General features: G+C 46.9%; 1 protein-coding gene across 3 annotated transcripts; it reads right to left on the bottom strand.

Annotated features, from left to right (window-relative positions):
- Positions 1-12918: 12918 nt before the first annotated feature.
- On the bottom strand, positions 12919-21309 carry NFKBIZ (NFKB inhibitor zeta). Of its 3 annotated transcripts, none has more exons than XM_076350281.1 (12): positions 21066-21309; positions 20467-20606; positions 19512-19548; positions 19309-19415; positions 18422-19185; positions 17871-17976; positions 17396-17542; positions 16973-17036; positions 16137-16306; positions 15387-15497; positions 15101-15268; positions 12919-14452 (listed from the first exon to the last, which is right to left on the bottom strand). In XM_076350281.1, the coding sequence occupies exons 1-12, from the start codon at positions 21295-21297 to the stop codon at positions 14399-14401; spliced, it is 2100 nt and encodes a 699-aa protein (XP_076206396.1). In that variant the 5' UTR covers positions 21298-21309; the 3' UTR covers positions 12919-14398. The 3 variants fall into 3 exon arrangements, with proteins under 3 accessions (XP_076206396.1, XP_076206405.1, XP_076206415.1); XM_076350290.1 differs by having other exon boundaries at positions 19309-19412; XM_076350300.1 differs by having other exon boundaries at positions 21127-21183.
- Positions 21310-21708: the final 399 nt, after the last annotated feature.

Raw genomic sequence — 21708 nt, 5'->3', positions numbered from 1 at the left:
CTCACCCTTTGCACTTGCCATAACCCCTCAGAAACACAAGGAAAGCCCTCCGCAACTTTCTACAGCCAGTTCAAAACCTTACCTCCCTCCGCATCCCAGAGGAGCCACAAAGCTCCCTCATGGTTTCACCACATCGGGAGCAGATCTCAGCCCATTCCCCAGATCCAGTAGGCTGCAGGGCTCCTCGAGCCAGCATTGCTTTGCCTTGACTGGCCGAGCGATCTCCAGTGCAAACCCCTCACCATGCGATTTGGGGAAAAGGCGACCGCAGCACAGTAGCCAGCTTTCTCCTCCTGTCGCCTTCCTCCCCGTGCTGCTGCTTATCCATCCCCGTGCTGCAGGGCTCATCTCTCTTAATGGCAGGAGTTGTCCATGGGACCAAACCTGACAGTGAAGGGGCCTAGGTTAAAAACAATCCCTTAAAAAAGTAATAAAAGCGTGTGGGAAAAGTTACTGAGGCCATGCAACACCTGGCAGAGCTGAGGAGGTGGCAATCGGTGGGAATGAGCATGAGGAAAGATGGGGCAAAACCCAGCAACTCAACCCGTATCCCTGGAGAAGCCAGAGCTGGGATCTTTTCCCAATGCTTTCTGATGTCCCCCGTCCTGCAAAAGCAGGCACTGGTGCTTGAAGCCCTGGAGGGGTTGGTGCCAAGATCTCTTTGGTGGAGACAGGGCTTTCCCTAAAGGCAGGGTGCTCTGTTCAGAGAAACAGCCTTCATGGAAATAAGATTTTTTTTCAACCCGGGGCTGGCAGCTTGCCACGGTGTCCCTCCCTGAAACAACCCCATTTAGCATTATTGACCCCCACCCCACGCCAGCACCCACAAGAAGCTATGTGCGACTGACACGGGGATGGCGCTGGAGGAGTCACCCGGACTGCTGCCAAGGGAAGCAGACAAGCCCGAGGGCCCAGCGCCCAAGGGAGAGGGTGCTGCTGGTGCCCAGCACCTCAGTAGCCTTTCCCACGGAGGGAGAGGAGAGTTGGCAGAGCCCCCACGCCCCTCTGTCTGCCCTGTACTGAGCTACCCCCACTATGCATGATTTCTCCTGGGAGAGAACGCCCTTACTGTCTTCGTGCCACTAAGGCAATGGCTGATGTATTAAGAAGAAATGTCAAGAAGAAAATGGGTTTAAGGCATGTCATCCTCCAGCAAGATGTGCCAGAGCCACTCCTCACGCTGTAAACTGGATGTGGACCAAAATGGAGAGGAGACCGCAGTTCCCCTTCCTCCGCTGCAGAAAAACACCCTTTTCCTTCCAGAGACGGGTGAGCTAGTGTGGGGTAGGGCTGTCAAAAGTCCCTGCGCAGCTTGCGGTATCAACACAGTTGTGTTGCCTACTTCTGGAGCCAGGACTGACGCTGGGGTGTTTCCTACCTCTCAGGCCCAGACAACTAACAGGCCCACCCACTCCTACCTTAAGGGAAGGCTTGTTCCCTGCTGGGTGCATGAGCTGGCTCTGCATGCATTTGCATGTCTTCTGATAGCGCTCAGAGAGTCGCTCTTCCAAAATCCTTGTACTAGAGATACCAGGAGTCTAATGTGATGGTTGGTCCCCATCATGCAGACCTCTATCCCCATGCATGCCTCATGAGTTTGCACGCGTCACCAGGACCGGCTGTGTGTGATGATACGCTTTTCCTCGCAAGACAAACAGCACGTTGTTTGCCCTTCAGCCCCAGCTTTCCCCACACACTCACACACGCATTTGCACAGACAGCTTTGGGAGTGGGGTCACCACCAGAGAGCAGCTTGGGATCTGAGAGCACCCTCCTGGTGCCAGCATCCCAGGCAAGCTTCTGCATGGCCCTGGGTTGCAGGAGGTGCTTTGCTGCTCTTCTAAGAGCAGAAAAGGGAAGGCAAGAGAAGGTTTTAAGAACAGTCCTCCTCTCTCCCCACTGCTGAGGGCCTCTTTCACTTGCACCAGTGTCCCTCCCTCTCCAAAACAAGGTTTAGCTCATCAGGAAGCAAAGAAAAGCAATGGAGAGAAGGGGAAATGGGAGCAGAGAAGCAGGGAGAGCCAGGGCCACAGGCTGGCATGGCAGGGGAGAGCAAGCCGAGCCATGCCGCTGAGAGCTCCCAGGCTCACATCACCTCCCACCCACTTCCACTGGCACAGGCAGGGGCCACGCTGCTTATGCTGCTGGGGTGCCAAGGTGTATTCCCCCATGCATACCCCTCCTGCTCTTCACCCATCCCAGTGCAGAGCGTGCCAAGGCAGACAGGCATTGGGCTGCGGCCAGGCACAGATTTTTTTTAACTTAACTCATCCACCTTCTGCTCAGCAGCCCAGTCTCCACATTTGCAGCTTAACCATCCATCTCAGCATCACAGCCCGTCCTCACCCCAACCAGCCGCAGGGCACAAGGGATCTGCAGAAAAGAGCACCCTACACTGATGCTCCAGAGTTTTTTAAGGGAGTTGTGTATCGTACAATCAAAATGACCAGGTATTTCCAAAACTGTTCGATGAGGCCTTCTTTTCTGGTTAGCATGTCTCATGGAGAAAAAGCAAAAGGTGGTCTTTAACACCACTGGAGAACAGAGCGCTGTGGTGACGACCAGGAAAACCTCCCCTACTGCCATGGGTACTGTGCCAAGGTATTATCAAGTTACGCACCAAAAGAGAATGGTGGTATTAGAAACGGGATATGAGGATGGTTGCAAAAGCTGCAGTGTTTCTCTACGTTGCCTTCCCCTCAAGGCACCTCCACTTGGAAAGAAGTTTCCAGCCAGGCTGACAGACTTGGAAGCTGAACTTCTGTTTAGCAAGAGAATAGGCCTAACACAGATTTCCCCACGGCTTTCTGATAAGGACATGACAGTCAGGAACCACACCTAGGGAGGCTTTTTCTGGGCTTGTTGAAGTCTGCAAGGGCTCTGCCAGCCCTGGCCGAGGATGGTGCCCATTGGGCAGAGGGGGTCTGCACTGTCCCCTCCGCAGCAGCCCACTGGGACGCCCCCGGGCAGCAGCAGCCTCCCATCTGCTGGGGTACAGCATGGGGAGAGCCGGGCACCACACTCGCTCTCGGGTGCATTTCTTCACAGAGGGAGCAATTTCCACAGGGGTGCTTTGAGAGTTTGCTAAGATTTGTCATTAAGTCAACAACTCGTTGTGCAAGAGGCCCTGCGAGATGTAACAGGAGCTGGTAGCTGCCGTGGCACTACAAAAGGAGAGTCAGAAAGCTGTGTCCCCCGCTCCAAGATATCACAGCGTTTTTATACCTTATGTCATGCACTTGATGTGTTTCAAAGAGACAAGTCACTGGGCTACATCCTGGTGACCCAAGATGTTAGCACTTTATTAAGAGGAAGACCGAAGACAGGCAGATAAGGACATGCAAGGAATACATTGCTTAAAAAAAAAAAAAAGGGGAAAATGTAACTTTCTGTGGGAAACATAGTCTCCCCACAGGAAGAAGTGGAGGGTTTTTTTAAGTGGGTTTATTTTTTTTAACATTGCAAGTATTTTGTTTTAAAGGAATGGTGTTTCACCTGCAAAACCAGAGTTCACTTTATCTCCACCCACTCCTCATTAATCAACCTCAAAGAGCATTTTTACAATAAAGAGATACAATATTAGTTAAACTAATGACTTACATAGGCAGAATCATTCCCGCAATCTCACCGAATGCTTGGAACAAGCAGACAGGTCCTGAGAACTGACAGCGCTGGCCAGGGGGAACGAGGCTCTTGAACAAGGGTTGCACCACAGAGGACTCCCTGGTCCCAGCAAAAGCCCCCGGCCTCACCAGCCTCCATCAACAACATCGATGAGGCACACGACCTAGGCCACGAAGACGTGACACAGCAAAGAAAACACTTCTGGGTGCACACAGATAGCAGCTGGAAATTTTCACAGCCAAGTTTTGGGAAAGAAATGGCAATGCCAAGCAATTGCTGGTCCCCGTGTTGAGAGGCAGGATGCAAAGCAAGTCAGAGCGGGTATTCTAGATAAAGTCCCACGTGCAGGGTGGGCAGGAGGGTGAGCTGCAGGCTGTGGCCAGCCGCCAGCATGGGTGAACGAAAAAGCACAAGGGCTGCGGGACTGCATGAGTGCTAGGACTTGTGCATGGGGGAGAGAAGCAGGCACTTGACATTTCAGCAATGGGTTATGACCAGAGGAATTTGAAGAGGAGACTAAGATGGTAGAATAGGTTAATTCTAGGCACATCAGCAAGGTTTGGCTGTTTCTAGCTTTGGCCACTTTTCCTTCCTCTTCTAGTCTCCCTAAGTTTCAGTTTGCCTTCACAGCCAACAATTTAGTAGTAGCAGACACAAAAGGAAACGCGTTGGTGGTGCTAGAAAGGAAAGCTTAAGCTGGTAGGATTTGCACAAATGGAAAAACGCGCAGGGGAGAAGATGGCTGCAATGGCGAGGCTGGGAACGGATGCATCTCTGTGAATAGCAACACTGAGCATGACAGAGAGGGTGGTGATGGAAACTGAACACTGTAACAACACGGGAAGCCTGAGCTCCACAGAGGTGGAGCACTCAAAGGCACCAGGAGAGGCAGGATCTGACTGCCCGAGCATAGGCACGGTGCTCCAAGGAGGAGACTGAGCAGGACATGGGGAAAAACAAGTACCAGAGATAGACGTGGTAGACTGAATACAACAGGATAGAGGCTGTTGGGAGCTACTCAAGAAAAGAGGCACCAGAGAGCCATCGGCACCAGTCTTGAGCAGAAAAGCAGGTCTCAAAATGAAGTTTGCCAGCAAAAGGGAGGAGAAAGTTGCAAAGTGTATCCCACCAAAGTAATTGGGACACCAGCAGAAAAAAACCCAAACCACTAGCAAAGCAAGAAGTGAGAGATGGGGGAATTGGACAGGCAGAGGACATCAGAGCATGCACAAAAGCAGAAAGAGAGAAGACAGAGCAAAAGAAATCCACCAACACCCTCCAGCCCCAAAAAGGCAGGTGTGACGCAGGCTGTGGAGGAATAAGGCAGCAGGGAGCTGGTGGCACAGGACGAGCCAAAAGGGTTGCAGTAAGATCATAAAGGTTCACAGAGAAGGATGGGGATGATGCTCCATAGTATCAACGCAAGACACAAGGAGGTGCAGAAGGAGGGGCTGGGAGAGATTGGAGAATGGCCAAAGCAAGCTGACAGCAAAGCTAATGGATTTAACAAAGGCATGGAAGAGTCTCCACCAGTATGGCAACGCTAATTAAGAGGATGTGGCACCAAGATATGATGGCAGCAAATAATTAAAGGTTGGCAAGAGACAGTAATTTAAGGTTAATAAGAGGCAGTAATTTATCAGGAGCCAACAAGAGTCCAGGAGCAATAAATTCAACAATGGAGTAAAAATAAACAGGCAGAGCAAGAACCAGAGCCACCAGCATGATAACAAGGACAATGCTGCAGCAGCGTATAAACTCTGTACACAAATGGAGAGCAGCTGATGGAGGCCCAGATGGAGCTGCCAGGCCTCCTCCCTCTCCTTATTCAAATCTCCCCTGAATACCCATCTGTACCAGAGGGCCTTTGGGAAGACATCGAGCCAGTAACCAGGGAAGACATGTCTTTTTGAAGTCGGGCCCCTATTGCACTTCTCCCTGCACCTAGCGTCTAGACCAAGAGCTCATTGGGGCAGAGGCCGTCCAAGATCCCCACTGCGCATGGGGTGGACAGGGTGGGGACGGACACAAGGTTGGCGTGGGGGCATTTCCAGGGGATGGCAGCCACCAGTACATCCCTGAAGGAAGGTGCCGTTGCTGGGCTTGCGGAGCACAGGCAGCACAAGGAAGGGGCAAGAGGGCTTAACAGTTGCAGCCCCAGCTAAGGAGCGACAACCAGGCACCTCCCTGGAGAGCAAAGGACTGTCCTCCCATGGGAGTGGGGAAACAGGAGCCCAGGCATCAGCTGGGGACTGGGAGGGCAGGAGGAGCAGGCTGCCTTCCCCACAGCTCTTGCTGCATCTTTCCAGCACCTTCCTAGAAAGCACATAAAGCTTATTAGCCATGCTCCTGCTCCGTCCAGCCCAGAGTAACAGGGGACAATGTCCCTGTTACTGCAGCAAGGCTACCTCTCATTCGCTTATGCCGGGCAGCTGGAGGTACGCACCCGCCCTATTGCTCTCTGCGTCCAAGCTTGACAATCCTGATCCTCAGCTCGGGCCGCTCCAAAGCGGGTCAGTGCCCAGCGGCCACACGCCAGCAGTCAGGTTTGCTCCAGCACTCCCTCCAGTCAGCTGTCCCCGGGCTCAGCCACAGCCACCGCAGCGCAGCCTGCGCTTACAGCTGGGGACACGAGGCGTGGAAAGAGCGAGCTGCCATGAAGTCAAGAGAAGCGCCTTGAGACACCGATGCAGAGAGCGTGGGAAAGAGGCTAACGACATTCATGTTCATCAGGAGACAGATAAAACCACTACAATAATAAAATTTCATTATGACAGCTAAGGAAGAAGAAACAAAAATTCTTTGTTTACTGTGTCTATAATAAAGTACAAAGGTATCTGCCTTTGCACTACTGGTTGCACAGGCGGGTTTCAGCCCTGGGTGAGGGCCAGAAGTTGCTTTATGCACTGTATGTCATTTTTCAGGCAGCAGATCAGCCCCTTGCAGTGTTAACTCAGCCCTCCATGCCACAAGGTGCACACGAAACACCTTTCCTGGGGTCCTTCTCCGTATGGGAACAGAGAGAGGAGACTGCAAGATTTACTAGTTCACACAGACTTACACATTTATGAATTTATTGAGAGAGAAATGGGAAGGACGTTAGGGTGTCCTATGGCTGAAGGATACCATAGGATATGGATATCCTGGATACCAAAGTATACCAAGGATACTTCGGCTAGGATGGCCGAAGACTGTGCTTCATCCTTACTAGGCATGGGAGAGTCAACATTGGCATTCATTCTCAGGACAGAAAACCATTAGAAACCTGACTTTTATTCCCTGTAGAGCTTTGTTTTTTAATACAGGTCTTTACTAGTGTATTCAGTTTGCAAATCCAAGGGAATGGTATGGGAAAAGTTTCTATTTTTAACAAAAGAAAGTAAAAACTTCTGAAGTAATGAACTACTGGATAAAAAGATTAATCTTCTTGAAAGAGTTTTGCTGCCTTATGTACTCCCACACAATACATTTTACATACTTACATTTTGCATGCATATATACACACAGTTCTCCTACAGAGTACAAAAATAAATTGATCCATATTATAAACTTACTCTACATATGCATGTTTTTTATTCAGACATGTGTGAGAAAGTTTGAGAAAATGAAAAACCATACCAGCCTGCGACTAGGGCCAGGGGCAAGGACAGAGCTGAATAAAAGCTGTATATTCTAGGCAGTAAAGCATCCTCTCCTCTCTGCTCACTTTTAAAGACACTCTCCCCCCCCCCCCCCCTTATTATTTTTGTTAAGAGAAGTCCGTCTATCCTGAGCACCAGGGCAGCTGACCCAATGGCATAGTTACCTCCTGGTGAGTCATCCATGTCCTGAGCTGCATCTTGCCACCCCCATCCCAACAGGAAGACTTATTTTATATAGCTCCATCAGAGCCATTCATGGTGATGTCTTAAGCACTATTAAAAGCCCGTACCAGTAATGTTTATTCCTCAGTTTGAATCATCTCCCTTCTTTTTTGAGAAATCCATTAATGACTAAGCATGTTTCATGACCAACTTTTTAAAATATCTTTATACGATTTCACCTCACTTAGAAAGGCTTTCATAGTTTTGCCTCAAATGTTCACAAAATGCAACAAGACTAGAGACATGGGTCTAGCTCAGAGTTCCCTGCAGTCATAGCATACTGAATTTGCTCTAGTGCATTTTTTCCTAGTCTGGGTCTGCTTTTTCTCTTCCTGTTCCAGCAATCTTGGCTTAGAAAGACGAAATTTTTCAGGGAAAAAGAGTTTGCAGCTCATTTTTGAGTTTTTGTCCAATGGCTGACCTGAACAGTCTGACAGTCCTAGCAGTGAGCAAAAGCAGTATCGCAGGCAGGGTCTCTGATCAAAGTGAGTGCGCAAAAGACATGAACTAAACATAAATGACCTACAGATCAGTCATTGCTCCCTGCATTATTCAGCAAATTTAGAAAGAGCAGGCAACTAGAAAGATAATTGCAAGCCTGCACTGCCTTTGGATGAAGATCTTGTGGTTCTCTGAGTATCTTCAGACAAGCTTCTTTCTTTCTCCCTGCCTCTGGTTTCTTATCTAGCTGATGGGATTAGTGATTATTACTGGCTTTTGAAGCCACCTGGAAATCTACTGATGAATAATGATAATAGCACTCTACTGTCTTAATGGTTTTCCTCAAACTGCTCCTAAAACACCTCCCCTCAAAATGTACGTGGGCTGCCACTGGTGACCCAGTTCTTACTCCTACACAGTATGCCCAACTGCAGTGCAGTGCAAAGGACAAGGTCATAGTAGCACCGTAAGCAACTCTCATGATCTTTCAACGCTGTGACCTCAAATTTCCAATTCTTCTTACAATTCTTCTTGGCACCACTTACCGGGCTGTTTTTAGTGGAGTGAAAGTCCTTGGGCAAGGACCTGTGGTCTGCCTGAGGATAATAACAACATGTACCTGCTCAGCTCCGCAGGGTTTATTGGCTGGCCACAAACAGCAGTGTTTATGTAGTCCCAGTCCTCTTTTATGGCAAGCCTGAGTTTGAAGCTTACAGGGCAGCTCTGGGCCTTCCCAGAAAGGCCTCGAGAGCCACATGAGCAATGACTGAAGGCCGTCTCAAGGCGCCACAGACTGAAATGATCCAACTTCTACCCCTCTCCCAGGTCGAGTCAATGGAAAGAACTCAGCACTGCTGAAGAGATCTTTTATTTGGGGCCTAAAAACCAGCCACAGGCAGCCAACATGCAGCATTTGGTACCATGACCTACCACAGTACCAAATGGTACCTACCATGGTACCAAAAGGTCACACAATGTGACCGAGACCACCTGAACAGAGCTACAAGCTTTCATTAAACATATGCAAAAGCATCTCTGCACTGCGTCCACGTGAAGACATTTCACTCAGATTCTTCACAGTCTGGCTCGCAGCCCAGACAAGTTTACAGAAGCAATGGGCAACTTCTTTCAATTGTCTGCTCCCTCTCCCAAATCTAAAGCACCACCTTAGTCATCTTTCCCTCAGGCTTTCTGACTAGCAAAGGGGAAGGGAGAAACTTCACCAGAAACTAAGAGGAAAACCACGTGTGAAGTATAGGTTGGTTAGTGTAGCAACCACTTTCTCAAAACAGCCTAGATTGAGTTTTCAGAGCTAAGAGTAAGGTTTACCAGGTAAATCAAAGACTTAAGTCAGCTTCTTAATCATGAGAGCTGAAAACAAATACACACTAAAACACAGCCCAAGGTATAATATCTTTCTCCAGCAAGACCAAGATAGGCGTCTGAAGGAGAAACCAACCCCCAGATCCAACTATTTGAAAAGAGACAACCTCTGGTGTAGCATCTCTGCACTACTGCGGTTCCCAATTTCATTAGTGCTGCCTTGAGTTTTTTTTGCTAACGGTGATCTGATCTAAAGAAATACTGTAAGATTAGACCCTGGTCCATTAGCCAGCAACACTTGCAAAATTTTGCCAGGAAACAGAGCTGCCCATATAGGCTTTGTGTACGGATGAGCATTCCCAGATAGCAAGGCCACCTGTCAGGATCAACTTCATTTAGGGGCTAGTTCTGCCTCATTTAGAGGCAGAAATATCAGCAGTCCATCCCTTGAGCAAACTAAACCTTTCATCTCAAATTAGTATTTCATCTTCTAGGAAAAATTCAAAGATGCTAAGAGAGGCTTCCTCTCAAAATAGCAAAATGCTGCCAGGCAAGCCCTCACTGCAGCCGTGGGGGCAGTGGGGAAAGGAGACGATGAGAAAGAAGCACCTTTCAAGATACTGCTTGAAAGGTGCCCTGACCTCTGGGGGTGCCACTTACCTTTCTAAACCCAGGCACAGGCCAGTGTCTGCACCAGCAATGCTGGTCCTTGTCCTAATCATGAAAAGTGAAAGGTAGCAGTATTGGAGGCTGGATGACGCCTAACCAACTTGATGAGGAGTCAGTTATATGACTCTCCCAAGCCATCAGTATCTCAGGCCAAGACCACCACCAAACACTCAAGAAAGGTGATAACAATAGAAGAATTTGTTTTAAATGCACTGAAAGACCAGGTCAATTTTTGTCAGATGCTTAATTGCAGGAACCTGTTCTTTAGCTTCCCATGTTCACTGCACTTTAATCATCCTCAGCTCTTCCCTTACGCAGGAGAGCATATATATTTTTAAAAGAAAGGCAACCAGATAAGCAAACTGTTGGGCGAGAAGAACAAGCAGTTCATGTCGTGTCTTTGAAGTCACTTCTACCACACCCAGCCTCTCTAAGAATACACTTCCTGGATATGTTTTCTTTTTCTGATAAAAATATAAACCGAGCAATAAATGTGGGAAATGTACTTTTTCCATCCCCAGAAGCAGAACGCATTTCTTGTAAATCATGGATTGCCACCTTCCACAACTCTAGCCAGATGAGTAGTCCACAAAAATCAAAAAGGAACCCTTTCCTGAGGTTTAGCTTACTTAGACAAACAAATCAGAAACATCCTGGGAACAAAGCTCCATGTGTCTTAATATCCCTGCTCGGACCCAAGCCAGAGTCTCTTCTGCCTCTACTCCAACCAGAGAAATAAATGGTGCACCTGCATCGATGTCAATAAAAGCTATTCAGCACTTTCCCAGCACCGTAAGTTTTCAGGTAAACGCTATTAGCCTGCTAAATATTTAGTGTCACTTACCCTTCAGTAAAAAGGGATTGTTTCTAATAACTAGTTATATCATGTCAGATACACCAGAACTTCCCAGTATCATAGGAGAGAAAAAAATGAGTGAGTCATACTCAGAGTAGGGATGCTTTCTTGTGAAATTGCCTACTGACCTCTTGAGACAATGAAATTCATCTCTAGGCAGATTAAATATGGGAAACACATTTGTTTAGCAGATAAGAGTGTCGCCTTCAACACTTCAGTGTCGCCTCAGGAATTAGAACTCGGAGTGCCAGAAGTGCCCCTTCCAGAAGGGCACAAGTGCCACTGAAAGCACTGCGGCCACTTGCTAAATGCCTCTCTCCAGCAGCACCCACTTCATGCCCAAGCATTGACTGAACGCATGCTTATGCTCTGCCACCCTTTCAAGCCCAAGTTACTTTATCCCTTTGTGAGATGACTCAGTCAACACCACCCAAGAAAGGAGTGCCAGGCAGTCGGATCGGGCTGATCTGAAGGTCAGAATATCTCATCAGCAATTCTTTTTCCTGTGTAATCACCTCTTATAAAGAAAATGGAAATTAAGTGGAAACAGTACTATCAGACTCCTCATACAAAAAAAAAAAAAGACCTAAGGCAGGGTCACTTGCAGTGAGAGGTGCAGATGACAGCATCTTCAACACAATCTAGGCCCAATTAGCAGTTCACATAAAGTAGTACCATTTCATCTTTGCATACCCTAACTAGAAATTCAATTCCATTTCCAGTCTCCATCAGAATTTCTCACTCTTATCTGCTAAAAAAATGTACAGCCTGCTCTCTCCATCACCTTACCTCAGCACCAAAAAACATTTTTGAGACTTCCAGGGATGAATTTTTGCACAGAGCAGGAGCAGAGCAAAGAATCTGCGAGATGATTTTCCTACATTTTCTTCTCATGAAAGGTGCAACCGGTATCAGTGGAGCCAGATTGAACCCATGAGCCACTAAAACCCCAACCGCAATGATTTGGGTAAAGGGTATAATCTAGTCTGGTATCAAATCTGCGAGAGTGTCCCCAGGGAAGAGCTGAGAGCGGGGCAAGCCTGCAGTACAGTACTTCACCCTTCAACACAGAGAAGACTGCCTCACATGGTTAATCCCTTTAGTAACTCTCCATAAAAAGGTCCTTCTTCTAAGTATGCACCCAGGCCCTCCCCACATCAACAAATGTTTTGTTTCTACCACATTCTTCAGCTATCTCAAGGAAACGTATCCTGTTGACTGTTGTGTACTTGGTACCTTCATTAATAGCCTCCAGCTCTCACGCTGGAAGGGACAGTGAGCAGTTCATCCAGATCCAGTTTCTCTGCCCTGACATAACTCTGCAGGCCTGTCATACCTGCTGTCAGCCATTGCTTTTGCAGCTGAAGAACCCATCTGCTCTGTTGCTCCCTGCAGGGAAGCTCCTCCACACCTCTGGGCCTCTTCAATCCTAAAACCCTTTCATCCGAGGGGACTCCCTAACCACACACAGCAGCAAGGCAGGGGTGGACAACAGATTTATACAATAGCATAGAAGCACTCTCGGTTTTCTTCAGTTCCTTTCCTACAGATCCTAATGCTTCATCTACTTTTGACTGTTGCCATCTCACCAGCTCAGTGCTCAGCAAGGACAGTCTGTGATGACAGTTCTTCCTCCTGAAAGGTCATGGCCAGCTCAGAGCCCATCTTTTTATTTGTGAAACAAGGAGAGTCTTTCCCCATGTGTATAGCCTCATTTGCTCATTCAGACCTTCACCTGTGGTAAGGTGACTGCTTGTACCTGAGCTGTAAGAATTGAGGACCAAGGCAAGGAAGGCATGGGGAAAACATGACATTGTCAGAACTGCCATCATTCTTTCAAGTATAGAGGGACAGTGTTCAAGTAACAACATGCAATTTGGACAACCTGGTGACTATTAACTCTATTTGGGGTACATCTACTAAATACACAGGCAATACAACTGCATGGTGTATGACCCAAAACACCCAAGCACCAGCTTCAAAACCAGTATCAAAGAAGAGAAAGCATAAACAGCAGGATGGGAAGACTTCATTTCATCCTTAAACAGACCTTCACCAGTCTCACAGTATTACCATGCTAAATCAGTTTTATCTCGAGCTTGATTTCATCATTATTTGTATCACAGACAGTAACCACCAAAATTTAATTAGCATGTTTATTCAAACACAAGTTACATGAGACCCTTCAAGAAATACATAGCAACTAGGCCTCCGCGTATCAGATTTTTTTCCACTTAGCTTGTCTACAAGACATACTTTGTCAAAACAGCACAATCAGACTAATTAAACAGTTATGGCAGAGAATTGCATGTGATGCAAAAACAGTTTAAGAGCAGAGACCAAACAGGAACATATTACTGGATTACAGCCCAGCATGGATCATTCAGAAAGTGATGTGAGGAAGAAGTTTTTTCCAACAGAACACAAGTATAGAGCATCATCAGTATATATTTTGCATTAATACCCATAATTATTAAAAAATAGAAAAATGTTAACTTCAAATATTACTTGGCTAGCCACTATACCTATAAGGTAAAACCATAAACAGACTAACTCTGCTTAGGAGGTGAAAAACACTAAGACTAGAATTAAATAGAGCCCAATTCAGCAAACTACTTATGCATGTGCTTAAGTCCTACTGACAGTAGTGGGGCTTACACATATTGAAGTATTATAATTAACATGGAGAGATTTCAGCACACATCAACAGTTAAGTACATGCTAAATACTTTCACTGAATCAGGATCATATTCCTTAAAGTACAACAAAGTTATATACACTATAAAAATTATCTTTCTCCCTCAATCTATTGTCCTGTCAAAAGAAAAACCTCTACTGGGTACAAGAAAAACTGATAGAGTCCCCTGAAGAAGCATGGCTTTTCATGTTTTATTAACAACTCCAAAAGCATGCAAAAATCAGTGCTAGGGACAATCTATCTTAACTGTACTTTCAGTCTTCAGTCTTTCAAAACAACAAAATTCACCTGACTTGCACCAGTATAGTATTAAAACTCTATATGCAATTTGCAAGTTCAAGGTCAAGGAACTTGTTTCTTCAGTTCATTCCCCAAGCAATCAATAGATTCTTAGAACTATACAGCTGTACAATAATGCCAGTGACTATATACAATTCCGCATGAGATACTGGAAGAAAGCTACAAAGTTGCATAAATAAATGTTCAACTTCAAAAATATTTGATTTCTCTCACACTTAATATTTAAGTGTTATTAAAAACACAAAACTCTGCAATGTTGACATCTATCAGCCTTCTCTGAATAAAAAGATTTCCTGTAGAATTGTCCTTGTCCAGAAGTTATCTGTATGGCTGTTTAAAAAAAAAAGTCTTGCCGTAGCTATGAAATCCAGGTATCCAGGCAAATGTTCCACATACTTGGGAATGAAACATTCCCATTTGCTCAGAGGAATTTAATTGGTGGGTTTTGTTTTTTTTTTTTTTTTTACTTTTATATAACCCACTATATAATAGTGAACAAAATACTTTTGTTTCATAGAAACAACTAACATTTGCCCACACCAGGCAAATGGTCTATTTACAGATACATTAGGACTGCCTGACTGACAGTGAGTGTGAGTTGCTGAACTCCAAGAAACACGGAGCTTAAAATGGCGACACTCTCTGCTGAATCGCCTTCCCTTTTAGGATACGTCTTATCTGGAGAAGAGAAAAAGACAAAGCATTAGCATTCATCATCCTAAAGTGAGTCATAATCTGAAAAAAACCTAGACCCAGTTCTGCATCCTCATTTATCTGAGCCTACGTTCCGAGTTCAGTTACACCAGAATTATTCCAATTTTACAACGTTTGAACCAATGAAAGGCAACAGAATTACTCAGTTGCTTAAGTTACTAGCTTCTTAGGTCAAGAGTCACCTTTTTCATCATGTATTTGTATAGCTCCTAGGAAAAAGGAATTTTCTTCATCTGTTATTCAGGCCTAAGAACTGCCATTATTAATTATGACAAGAGCAATAAAAGCATGATCTCATCCCATACCGAGATGAACAAGAGAAGGGATATTACCTCCAGTATGTTGCAAGGTTACAAAGAAAAAACCTAGCCTGACAGGAAATAGCTTTTGCGATGGAAAAAAGAAAAGCTACAAGTGAAACCTATAGCTTCAGGTCTTTGCATATTCTGTCTGATCCTGACATTAAAACCAAAGATCCCTGAATAAAATGGCATTTGCTAAATCTTTTCCTTGAAAACTGCAACTCAAAACCCAAAAAAAACTTTTGGAGAGGAGTAAGGCTTTTGTGTAGATGGGGACAGATGGGAGCAGAGGAGAGGGTTGGGTTTTTACCTGTTCTCCTACAAGGCCATCAGGAACCAGATGAACTGGCTGCTCATTCTCCAAGTTTCTGGCACTTGGATCAGCTCCCTTTCGCATTAGCAGGCGCACAGCATCCAACTGACTCACCCGATACTGCAGGCTGGCAGCCACGTGAAGTGCTGTGTTGCCGTTGTAAGCCTGGAGAAGACAAAGTAACTCCATGAAGGAAAGGCAGGGGCATGAGCCTCAGGACACTCACGGTGCCACACATGTGCACATCCTGGATGGTATCTGCATTCCAGAAAAATCATCATACCTTTGCGTTAACAAAAGACAGACAGTTGGGCAGCTCCAAGAAGAGACGAATGAGCTCCAGGTTTGCTTCTTCTGCTGCCAAATGTAAAGCTGAGCGACCACTTTTGCGATCCTATCAAAAAAGAAACTGTTAGTCTTCCCTGAAGGTGCTTCACCTATCCAGGGTGAACATGCAGACAAATAAAACAGAAAGCAGAGTAACTGCAGAGTGTTGAACAAACACATTTGCACTACAATTCACTGAAAGTCAATCTGAATATGTATTTTAATATGAACATCTAATGAACAATGGACCAGATCTCATTTGGCAGTAAGCTTACATAGCCAAAATGTTATACCAAGTAATGATCTGGCCCAGCACAGACCTAAATTGGACAAGGAAGCAGTTTTTAATTAAAATTTGCAGTTCAAGAACAAGGTATCATCAGCACCCTATTACTACAGATATCTCAGAGTGCTCCAAACATTCTTACTTTTAAGACACAACCAGCTGCAGCCAGCATATCATTCTTAATCCAGAAGTTAGACTGTCACCTCCCTCTTTCCCCATGGTTCATTTGCATTGATAATACCTTGTTCTGAATAAAACGCCACATTCTCATTCCACTTGGGTAAATTAAGCTGTAGGGAAGCTTTCAAATTAGTCTACTTCCTTTGTAATAAAGCTGAGATGTGGCATGGGAGAAAGGGACATGTTCTGTTTCCAACTTCTCTCTGGATCTGGCACTTCAGACAAAGCTGCTGTACTTACTTTTGCTTCAACAGAGGCTCCCATTTGTATTAGAGTCTTGATGGTTTCTACCAGGCTCTTGTTTCTCAGCAGAAGCTCCTGGACCTCAGGGGAGTGAGGTGGCTGACTGTTTTGCAGTTCATGCAGCACAGCATTATGGGCCAGAACAGCACAGTGCAACGCTGTCAAACCTTAACATTAAAAAAAAAATCATTAATGAACAAATGCAATACAGAAGTATTGACTGGCTGCTTGGCTTGAAGGATGGATGAAGGAGCTTCTCTCCCTGTCGAGCCCAGGGATGGTTCCACATTTGTAAGTGACAGTGATTGCTCTTGAATGGCTCGGGATTTGGGTTGTCCATCACCAGAGGAGTTAAGTAGCAACCTACCATAAGCTCTCAGCCAGCAGATAATAAAAGAATCAATTTCTGACCCACCCCCCCCCCCCTTTTTTTTTTTTTTTTTTTTTTTTTTTTTACACAAAATGTACTTTAGAAAGAGCTATTATATGGGAAGTGGTTCAATTAAAACAGCTCTCTGGTGTCAGAAATTCTGGCTTCTGTATCCACCAATGTATCACTGGCACTCACATTTTTTAAAAAAGCATATTACCACCTACACTCTCCATGCCAATCACAGCAATCCATGTAAGAGGGAAGAGGTCCTGACAGGCACAGACTAACCATGTTTTTATCTGACAGATATGCCAATTGTAATGTAATTTCAATTGTAAATTTCAACCTGGCAAAGATATACTCCATTTCATTGCTTCTCAGCCCAGGATAACATCCACAGCAGCCATAAAACATTGTAACATCCAGTAACTCTGTAAATTATAAACTCTTAACTACTCACCATCATAGTTTGTTGCCTCAAGGTCCACATACTGATTGCTTCCCATGGCTCCCTTTTGGATTGCCTACAAAAGTGGGAACAGGTATGCATTTAGGTCTTATCCAAACCACATATTGCTTCCTCAAGCTTGTATACAGTCTTACTGCAACAAAGTTGCAATAAACAATGGCATTAAGAAGAGACTTATTTATGGTTTTGTAGACTAGAGGATTCCACCGAATTACTGTAAAATGTTGGTGAGAACCTTCATGTGAAATCCAGTCTCAATTTAAGCCATTACTGTAGAGCCCTGAGACATACTCACAAGGCTACACAAGAGAGAAAGATAAAGGGAGGAGTGGTGTTTTCAGAGTTTCTCAAGACAACTAATACGAAGTATAAGCATTAACAGTCAGGGCAGAGCTACGCCTGCCTGGTTCTTACCTGAAGGACCTGGGCATGCCCCTTCTCAGCGCAAACATGCAACGGCGTTCTACCCCAGCAGTCTGTGGTGTTGACTTGAGCCCCCAAGCTAACCAAGTCCTGCACAATGAGATGCTGATTGGCAGCCACAGCAACCTGGAAAGCACTCTGCAAACATTGAGAAGAAAATTTAAACTATTAGTCATCTGATCTTTAACAGGAAAGAGCAACTAAAACAAATAAAAAGCCTAACTACCTGGTATTATTTAAGCAGCGATTATGAATACCAGGAAGCCAGGACAAATGAAGCAGAGCATATAGTTTTACCAGCTCAAGGTGATCCCAAGAAGTATTAATAGCTCAAGGTTAATATTAGTATGCAGGCTAAATCTCAGGGTTAATATTAAATAAGCATTTCACCACATCTTCCTCAAGGTCCAGACATGCAGAAGCACTCAGGTGCACAAAGCAGGTGCAAAGATTTTGAGAACCCCACCTGGCCATTGTGCTCTTTAATATCCAGCATGTGCAGGGCAGCCATCTTCCGTGCAAGAACATAGGAGAGAGCTCGTCGGCCCTGGGCAACTGCAATGTGAAGGAAGCTGCGGGAAAGAGGGGAAAACACAGTTACACCACCATACAAACCAGGGCTCAAGTCATTACAGACATCCAAACATGGCAGCAGTGTTATGCTGCCAGCTTCAGACCTCCTCTGGGTGACTAAGACAGGAACACAGCTACCTTCTTCCCAGGGCAATTTAAAGCATCTAAATTAGAATCTTTTTCTCCCCATTTACTAGATAAAAGTCTAATGATAAGTACCTGAAATTAGACAACACAAACACCTTATCTACTCAGTGTGTTGCAACCCTGTGCATCACAGCCCATCAGCAAGACTACACGTTTCACTCGATTAGCAAAACTACTGCACTCGTGACACAAACACTGCTAATGAACTGCTTCCATTACAACCCCACAGTCCACCAAAACCCAAACAGAAACATTCCCCAACCTTCCATGTCAGAAACAGAGATACACAGCACTCACGTGTCTCCATCCGAGTCTTTTGCAAGGAACTGGTCTTGAGAGATGTTAGACAGTTTGTTTTCCTCCTGTTCCACTTGCCATTGAAAAAATGACTTGCCCAGCTGCGTCGTGCTTCTGGCAATGTTTTGGTCAGGTAGAGAGACATTCAAAGTAGCCAAAGAGACGCTGCGCTCCGGACTACCACAGATGTTATTGGCAAGCAAGCTGAAGTTCGGAGCATGGGGGTCAACATCAGCCTGTGGGTGGGCACTGGTCAGCGGCTGGAGGGGAGCGGAGATGCCCTCTGAGCCTTCAGAGTCATTCAAGAGGGAGGAGAAGCTCTGCGACGGGCAGTACTGCAGTTCGTGGCTCTCAAAGGTATTCTGCTGGTAGCCAGGAGACTGGCCATTGGCAGCAAACGGCCTGTACTCCAGGGAGGCATCCGAAGGATAGCTCTGTGACAAATCCTGGTTCTGGGATGGAGGGATTTGGTAATGCTGCGGCGGATCAAGCATATGCTGGGAGGTGTGATCTTGGAAGGCTTGGTACTTCTGGGATGGGGAAAAAGCCTGTGTTCCCGGGCTGTCCTGGTACTGCTCACTAGGCGAGCTGTGACTGGAGACAGTGTGCAACCAGCTAACCTGCACCGTGCTCAGAGAAACAGGGCTCGACTCATTCTTGATGTTTATAATGTTCTGAAGCAGATCAGAATTGCTGTCGTGCTTTGGGTCGTTTTTATGAGTCTCCTCCATGTTATCCATAGAAGTTGGTGTCTGGGGTGGTGTCTGTCAGGAAAAAAAAAGAAAAATCAAAACAAGCCCCAGAAAGTTAAGAAGTATTACTGTATCTGGCAGTTTCCGATTACACAAAGCAAACTGAAAAATAAAGGCACAGAAAAAATTACTTACCAGGAGGTGTGGGTGAACATTAGCTTGGCGTTTGAAAGAAGGTCCATCAGAAAGGAGCTCGGGAGCCTTTCTTTTGCCACTGTGACCTAGTACGCTCTTCAGCTCTGCTGAAAAGAAAATGAATTTAGAATCCATTTGGAGGTTACTTTTACAATCAACTTTTAAAATCTTATTGCAGGGTATTTAAAGAAAAGGGGTTTTACCTGTGTACTGCTCGTAGTTCACCAATCCTCCTTGTGCCTTTTGAGAAAAACCCAATTATTCCATTAATATAATGTTATTTCAGGACAAAAACAAAACCAAGAAGAAAGAAGCAGGGACTTGCTTGTATAAACATAGAATATACCTTAGAATAATTCTAGTACATGATTGTCTAATCCTAATTTAATTGCTTTAAATTAAGGTTAGAAAATGGAAAGACTTTTATGGAACTTAAATGAAAACCACCATTTTTCTTAAGGCTTTTTAAGCTATTTGTTACAATACCACAAAACTCAAGAAAATCTAGAGAAAGACACTGTTCCTTACTGAGGTCTGAGGATTTTTTTTTTTTTAAAACAAATAAGCCAGCCGATTTTATACTTCTTCAATGCCATGAACTTTTCTCTGCAAAAATTTTCCTGTGGCAACACTTATCTAGGAAGCTTGCAAACACACACTCAGAAAGACTATTTTAAAAAAAAAAAAAACCCTCCTTTAATCTTCCCAGAATTTCTTGTATTTTTTTCTGTTTCCATCTTTTCAGACCAGAGGGGTCTGCCTTTATACTGCGTGCTCCACACAGAGGAGCGCAACAGCATGACAAATGATTTTCTTCTGAAAAGATTCCCCAACCCTTACAATGACTGACCTCATTCGAGCTAACAGGGAGTTTCTGTGGTTTCATAACACAAACATATCTTTATCCAAACTCCGTTTAGGAAATAAAGCTTAGTAAGAACATTTTTAAGTGCCTCCTTCTCCCGCAGTAAACCTTCTCACTAGTTTCTTCCCAGCTCTGTTCCTCCATTACGTATTGAAAAGGAAAAACACTGACTCCATCCATATCAGATAAAGCAGCAAGCTCGTTTCTAGCGTTATCACATGCCTCCCCCCCCCCCCCCCCAACTTCAGTAACCATTAAAAGCAATTATGTCAGTGCTGAAAAATGCTGGTTACCTTGCCTTCCTCTGTGGCAGAGCCCGAGGACATCTGTTTGCAGCTCCTGAAGTGCAGCAGGAGCTCCTTCACCGAGTTCTTCACACGGACCCCTTGGAAAGGTCCTCTGTGCTGCTTTCCCCCCCCCATGTGTTGTTCAACTGTTGAGACATGAAAACAAAACCCGAATTTAAGCCACTGACTCCGTCTTCACTTAAAAAAATAAAGAGAAAATAAATAAAAACGGGAACGCTTGTGGAAAACAACCTAAATCCCCGGTTTCGCAGAGAAGAGCCGAGGCGATGCCCCCCCGCACCCCCTCCGCCATCTCACAGGCCTGCGGCTTCCTCCGCTGCCTCCTCACCCGGGGACCGACCGCCCGCTCCCGCGAGGCTGGAAATACCCCGGCGCGGAGCACGCTGCGCCGGCGAAACGCTCCTGCCCGACGCGGAGCTCCCGCTTTTCACCGCTTCGGGGGTTTTTAAGCCCAAAAGGGTCCGCGACCGGCTTCGCGGCGGTTCGCCCGGCGGGGACGGAGCGGGAACCGCAGCTTCGCGCCCTCCCCCGCCGCCGCTCCGCCGGGCGCAGGGGGCCGGGACCGCCTCCGGGGCACGCCGTACCTTGCAGCGCGGGGCGAGCGCCGCCCCGGGGGTCCCTCCGGCCGCCGCCGCGGCTGCTCACCGAGAGGTCCGAGTCGGAGCCCGGCGAGCCCGGGGCGGAGTGCGCCGGCGAGCAGCTGCCCTCGCTGGAGTGGGGCGAGGCCCCGTAGAAGTAGGCGAGGTTGATGGGGCTGCTGAGGGCGCCGCCGTCGCCGCCATCGGGCGCCGCGTCCCGGCTGCTCTCCACAATCATGGCGGTGCCGCGGGGCGGTGGGCGGCGGAGGAGGGCGGCGGGCGGCGGAGCGGGCGCGGGCGCGGGCACGGCCAGGGCTGGGCGGGCGGCGCGGCGGAGAGTGAAGGACGGTGGCGCTGGCGGCGGCGGTTATAGCGGCTCCGCCCCCCCGCGGGGGCGGAGCCGCGGCAGGGCGGGGCCGCGCTTCCCGTAAAGGCGGTGGGAGGTGGCCGCGCCCGGGACGGGGCGGGGCGACGGGGCGGGGCGGGGCGAAGAGGGCGGGGCTCGGTGCCCGCCCCGCCCGGGAGCGGGGCAGGGGAAGGGAGGGGCCGGCGGCATCGCCCCGCTCCCCCAGCCCGGGCACCGGGCAGCGCCCCCGCGGCCCCTCCGGGGTGGGTATGGGGATGATGGCGATGGCGATGGTGGATGGGG

Source organism: Aptenodytes patagonicus, chromosome 1 (genome assembly GCF_965638725.1).
Source record: "Aptenodytes patagonicus chromosome 1, bAptPat1.pri.cur, whole genome shotgun sequence".
Taxonomy (NCBI): domain Eukaryota; kingdom Metazoa; phylum Chordata; class Aves; order Sphenisciformes; family Spheniscidae; genus Aptenodytes; species Aptenodytes patagonicus.
This window is presented reverse-complemented; position numbering and strand designations above follow the sequence as displayed.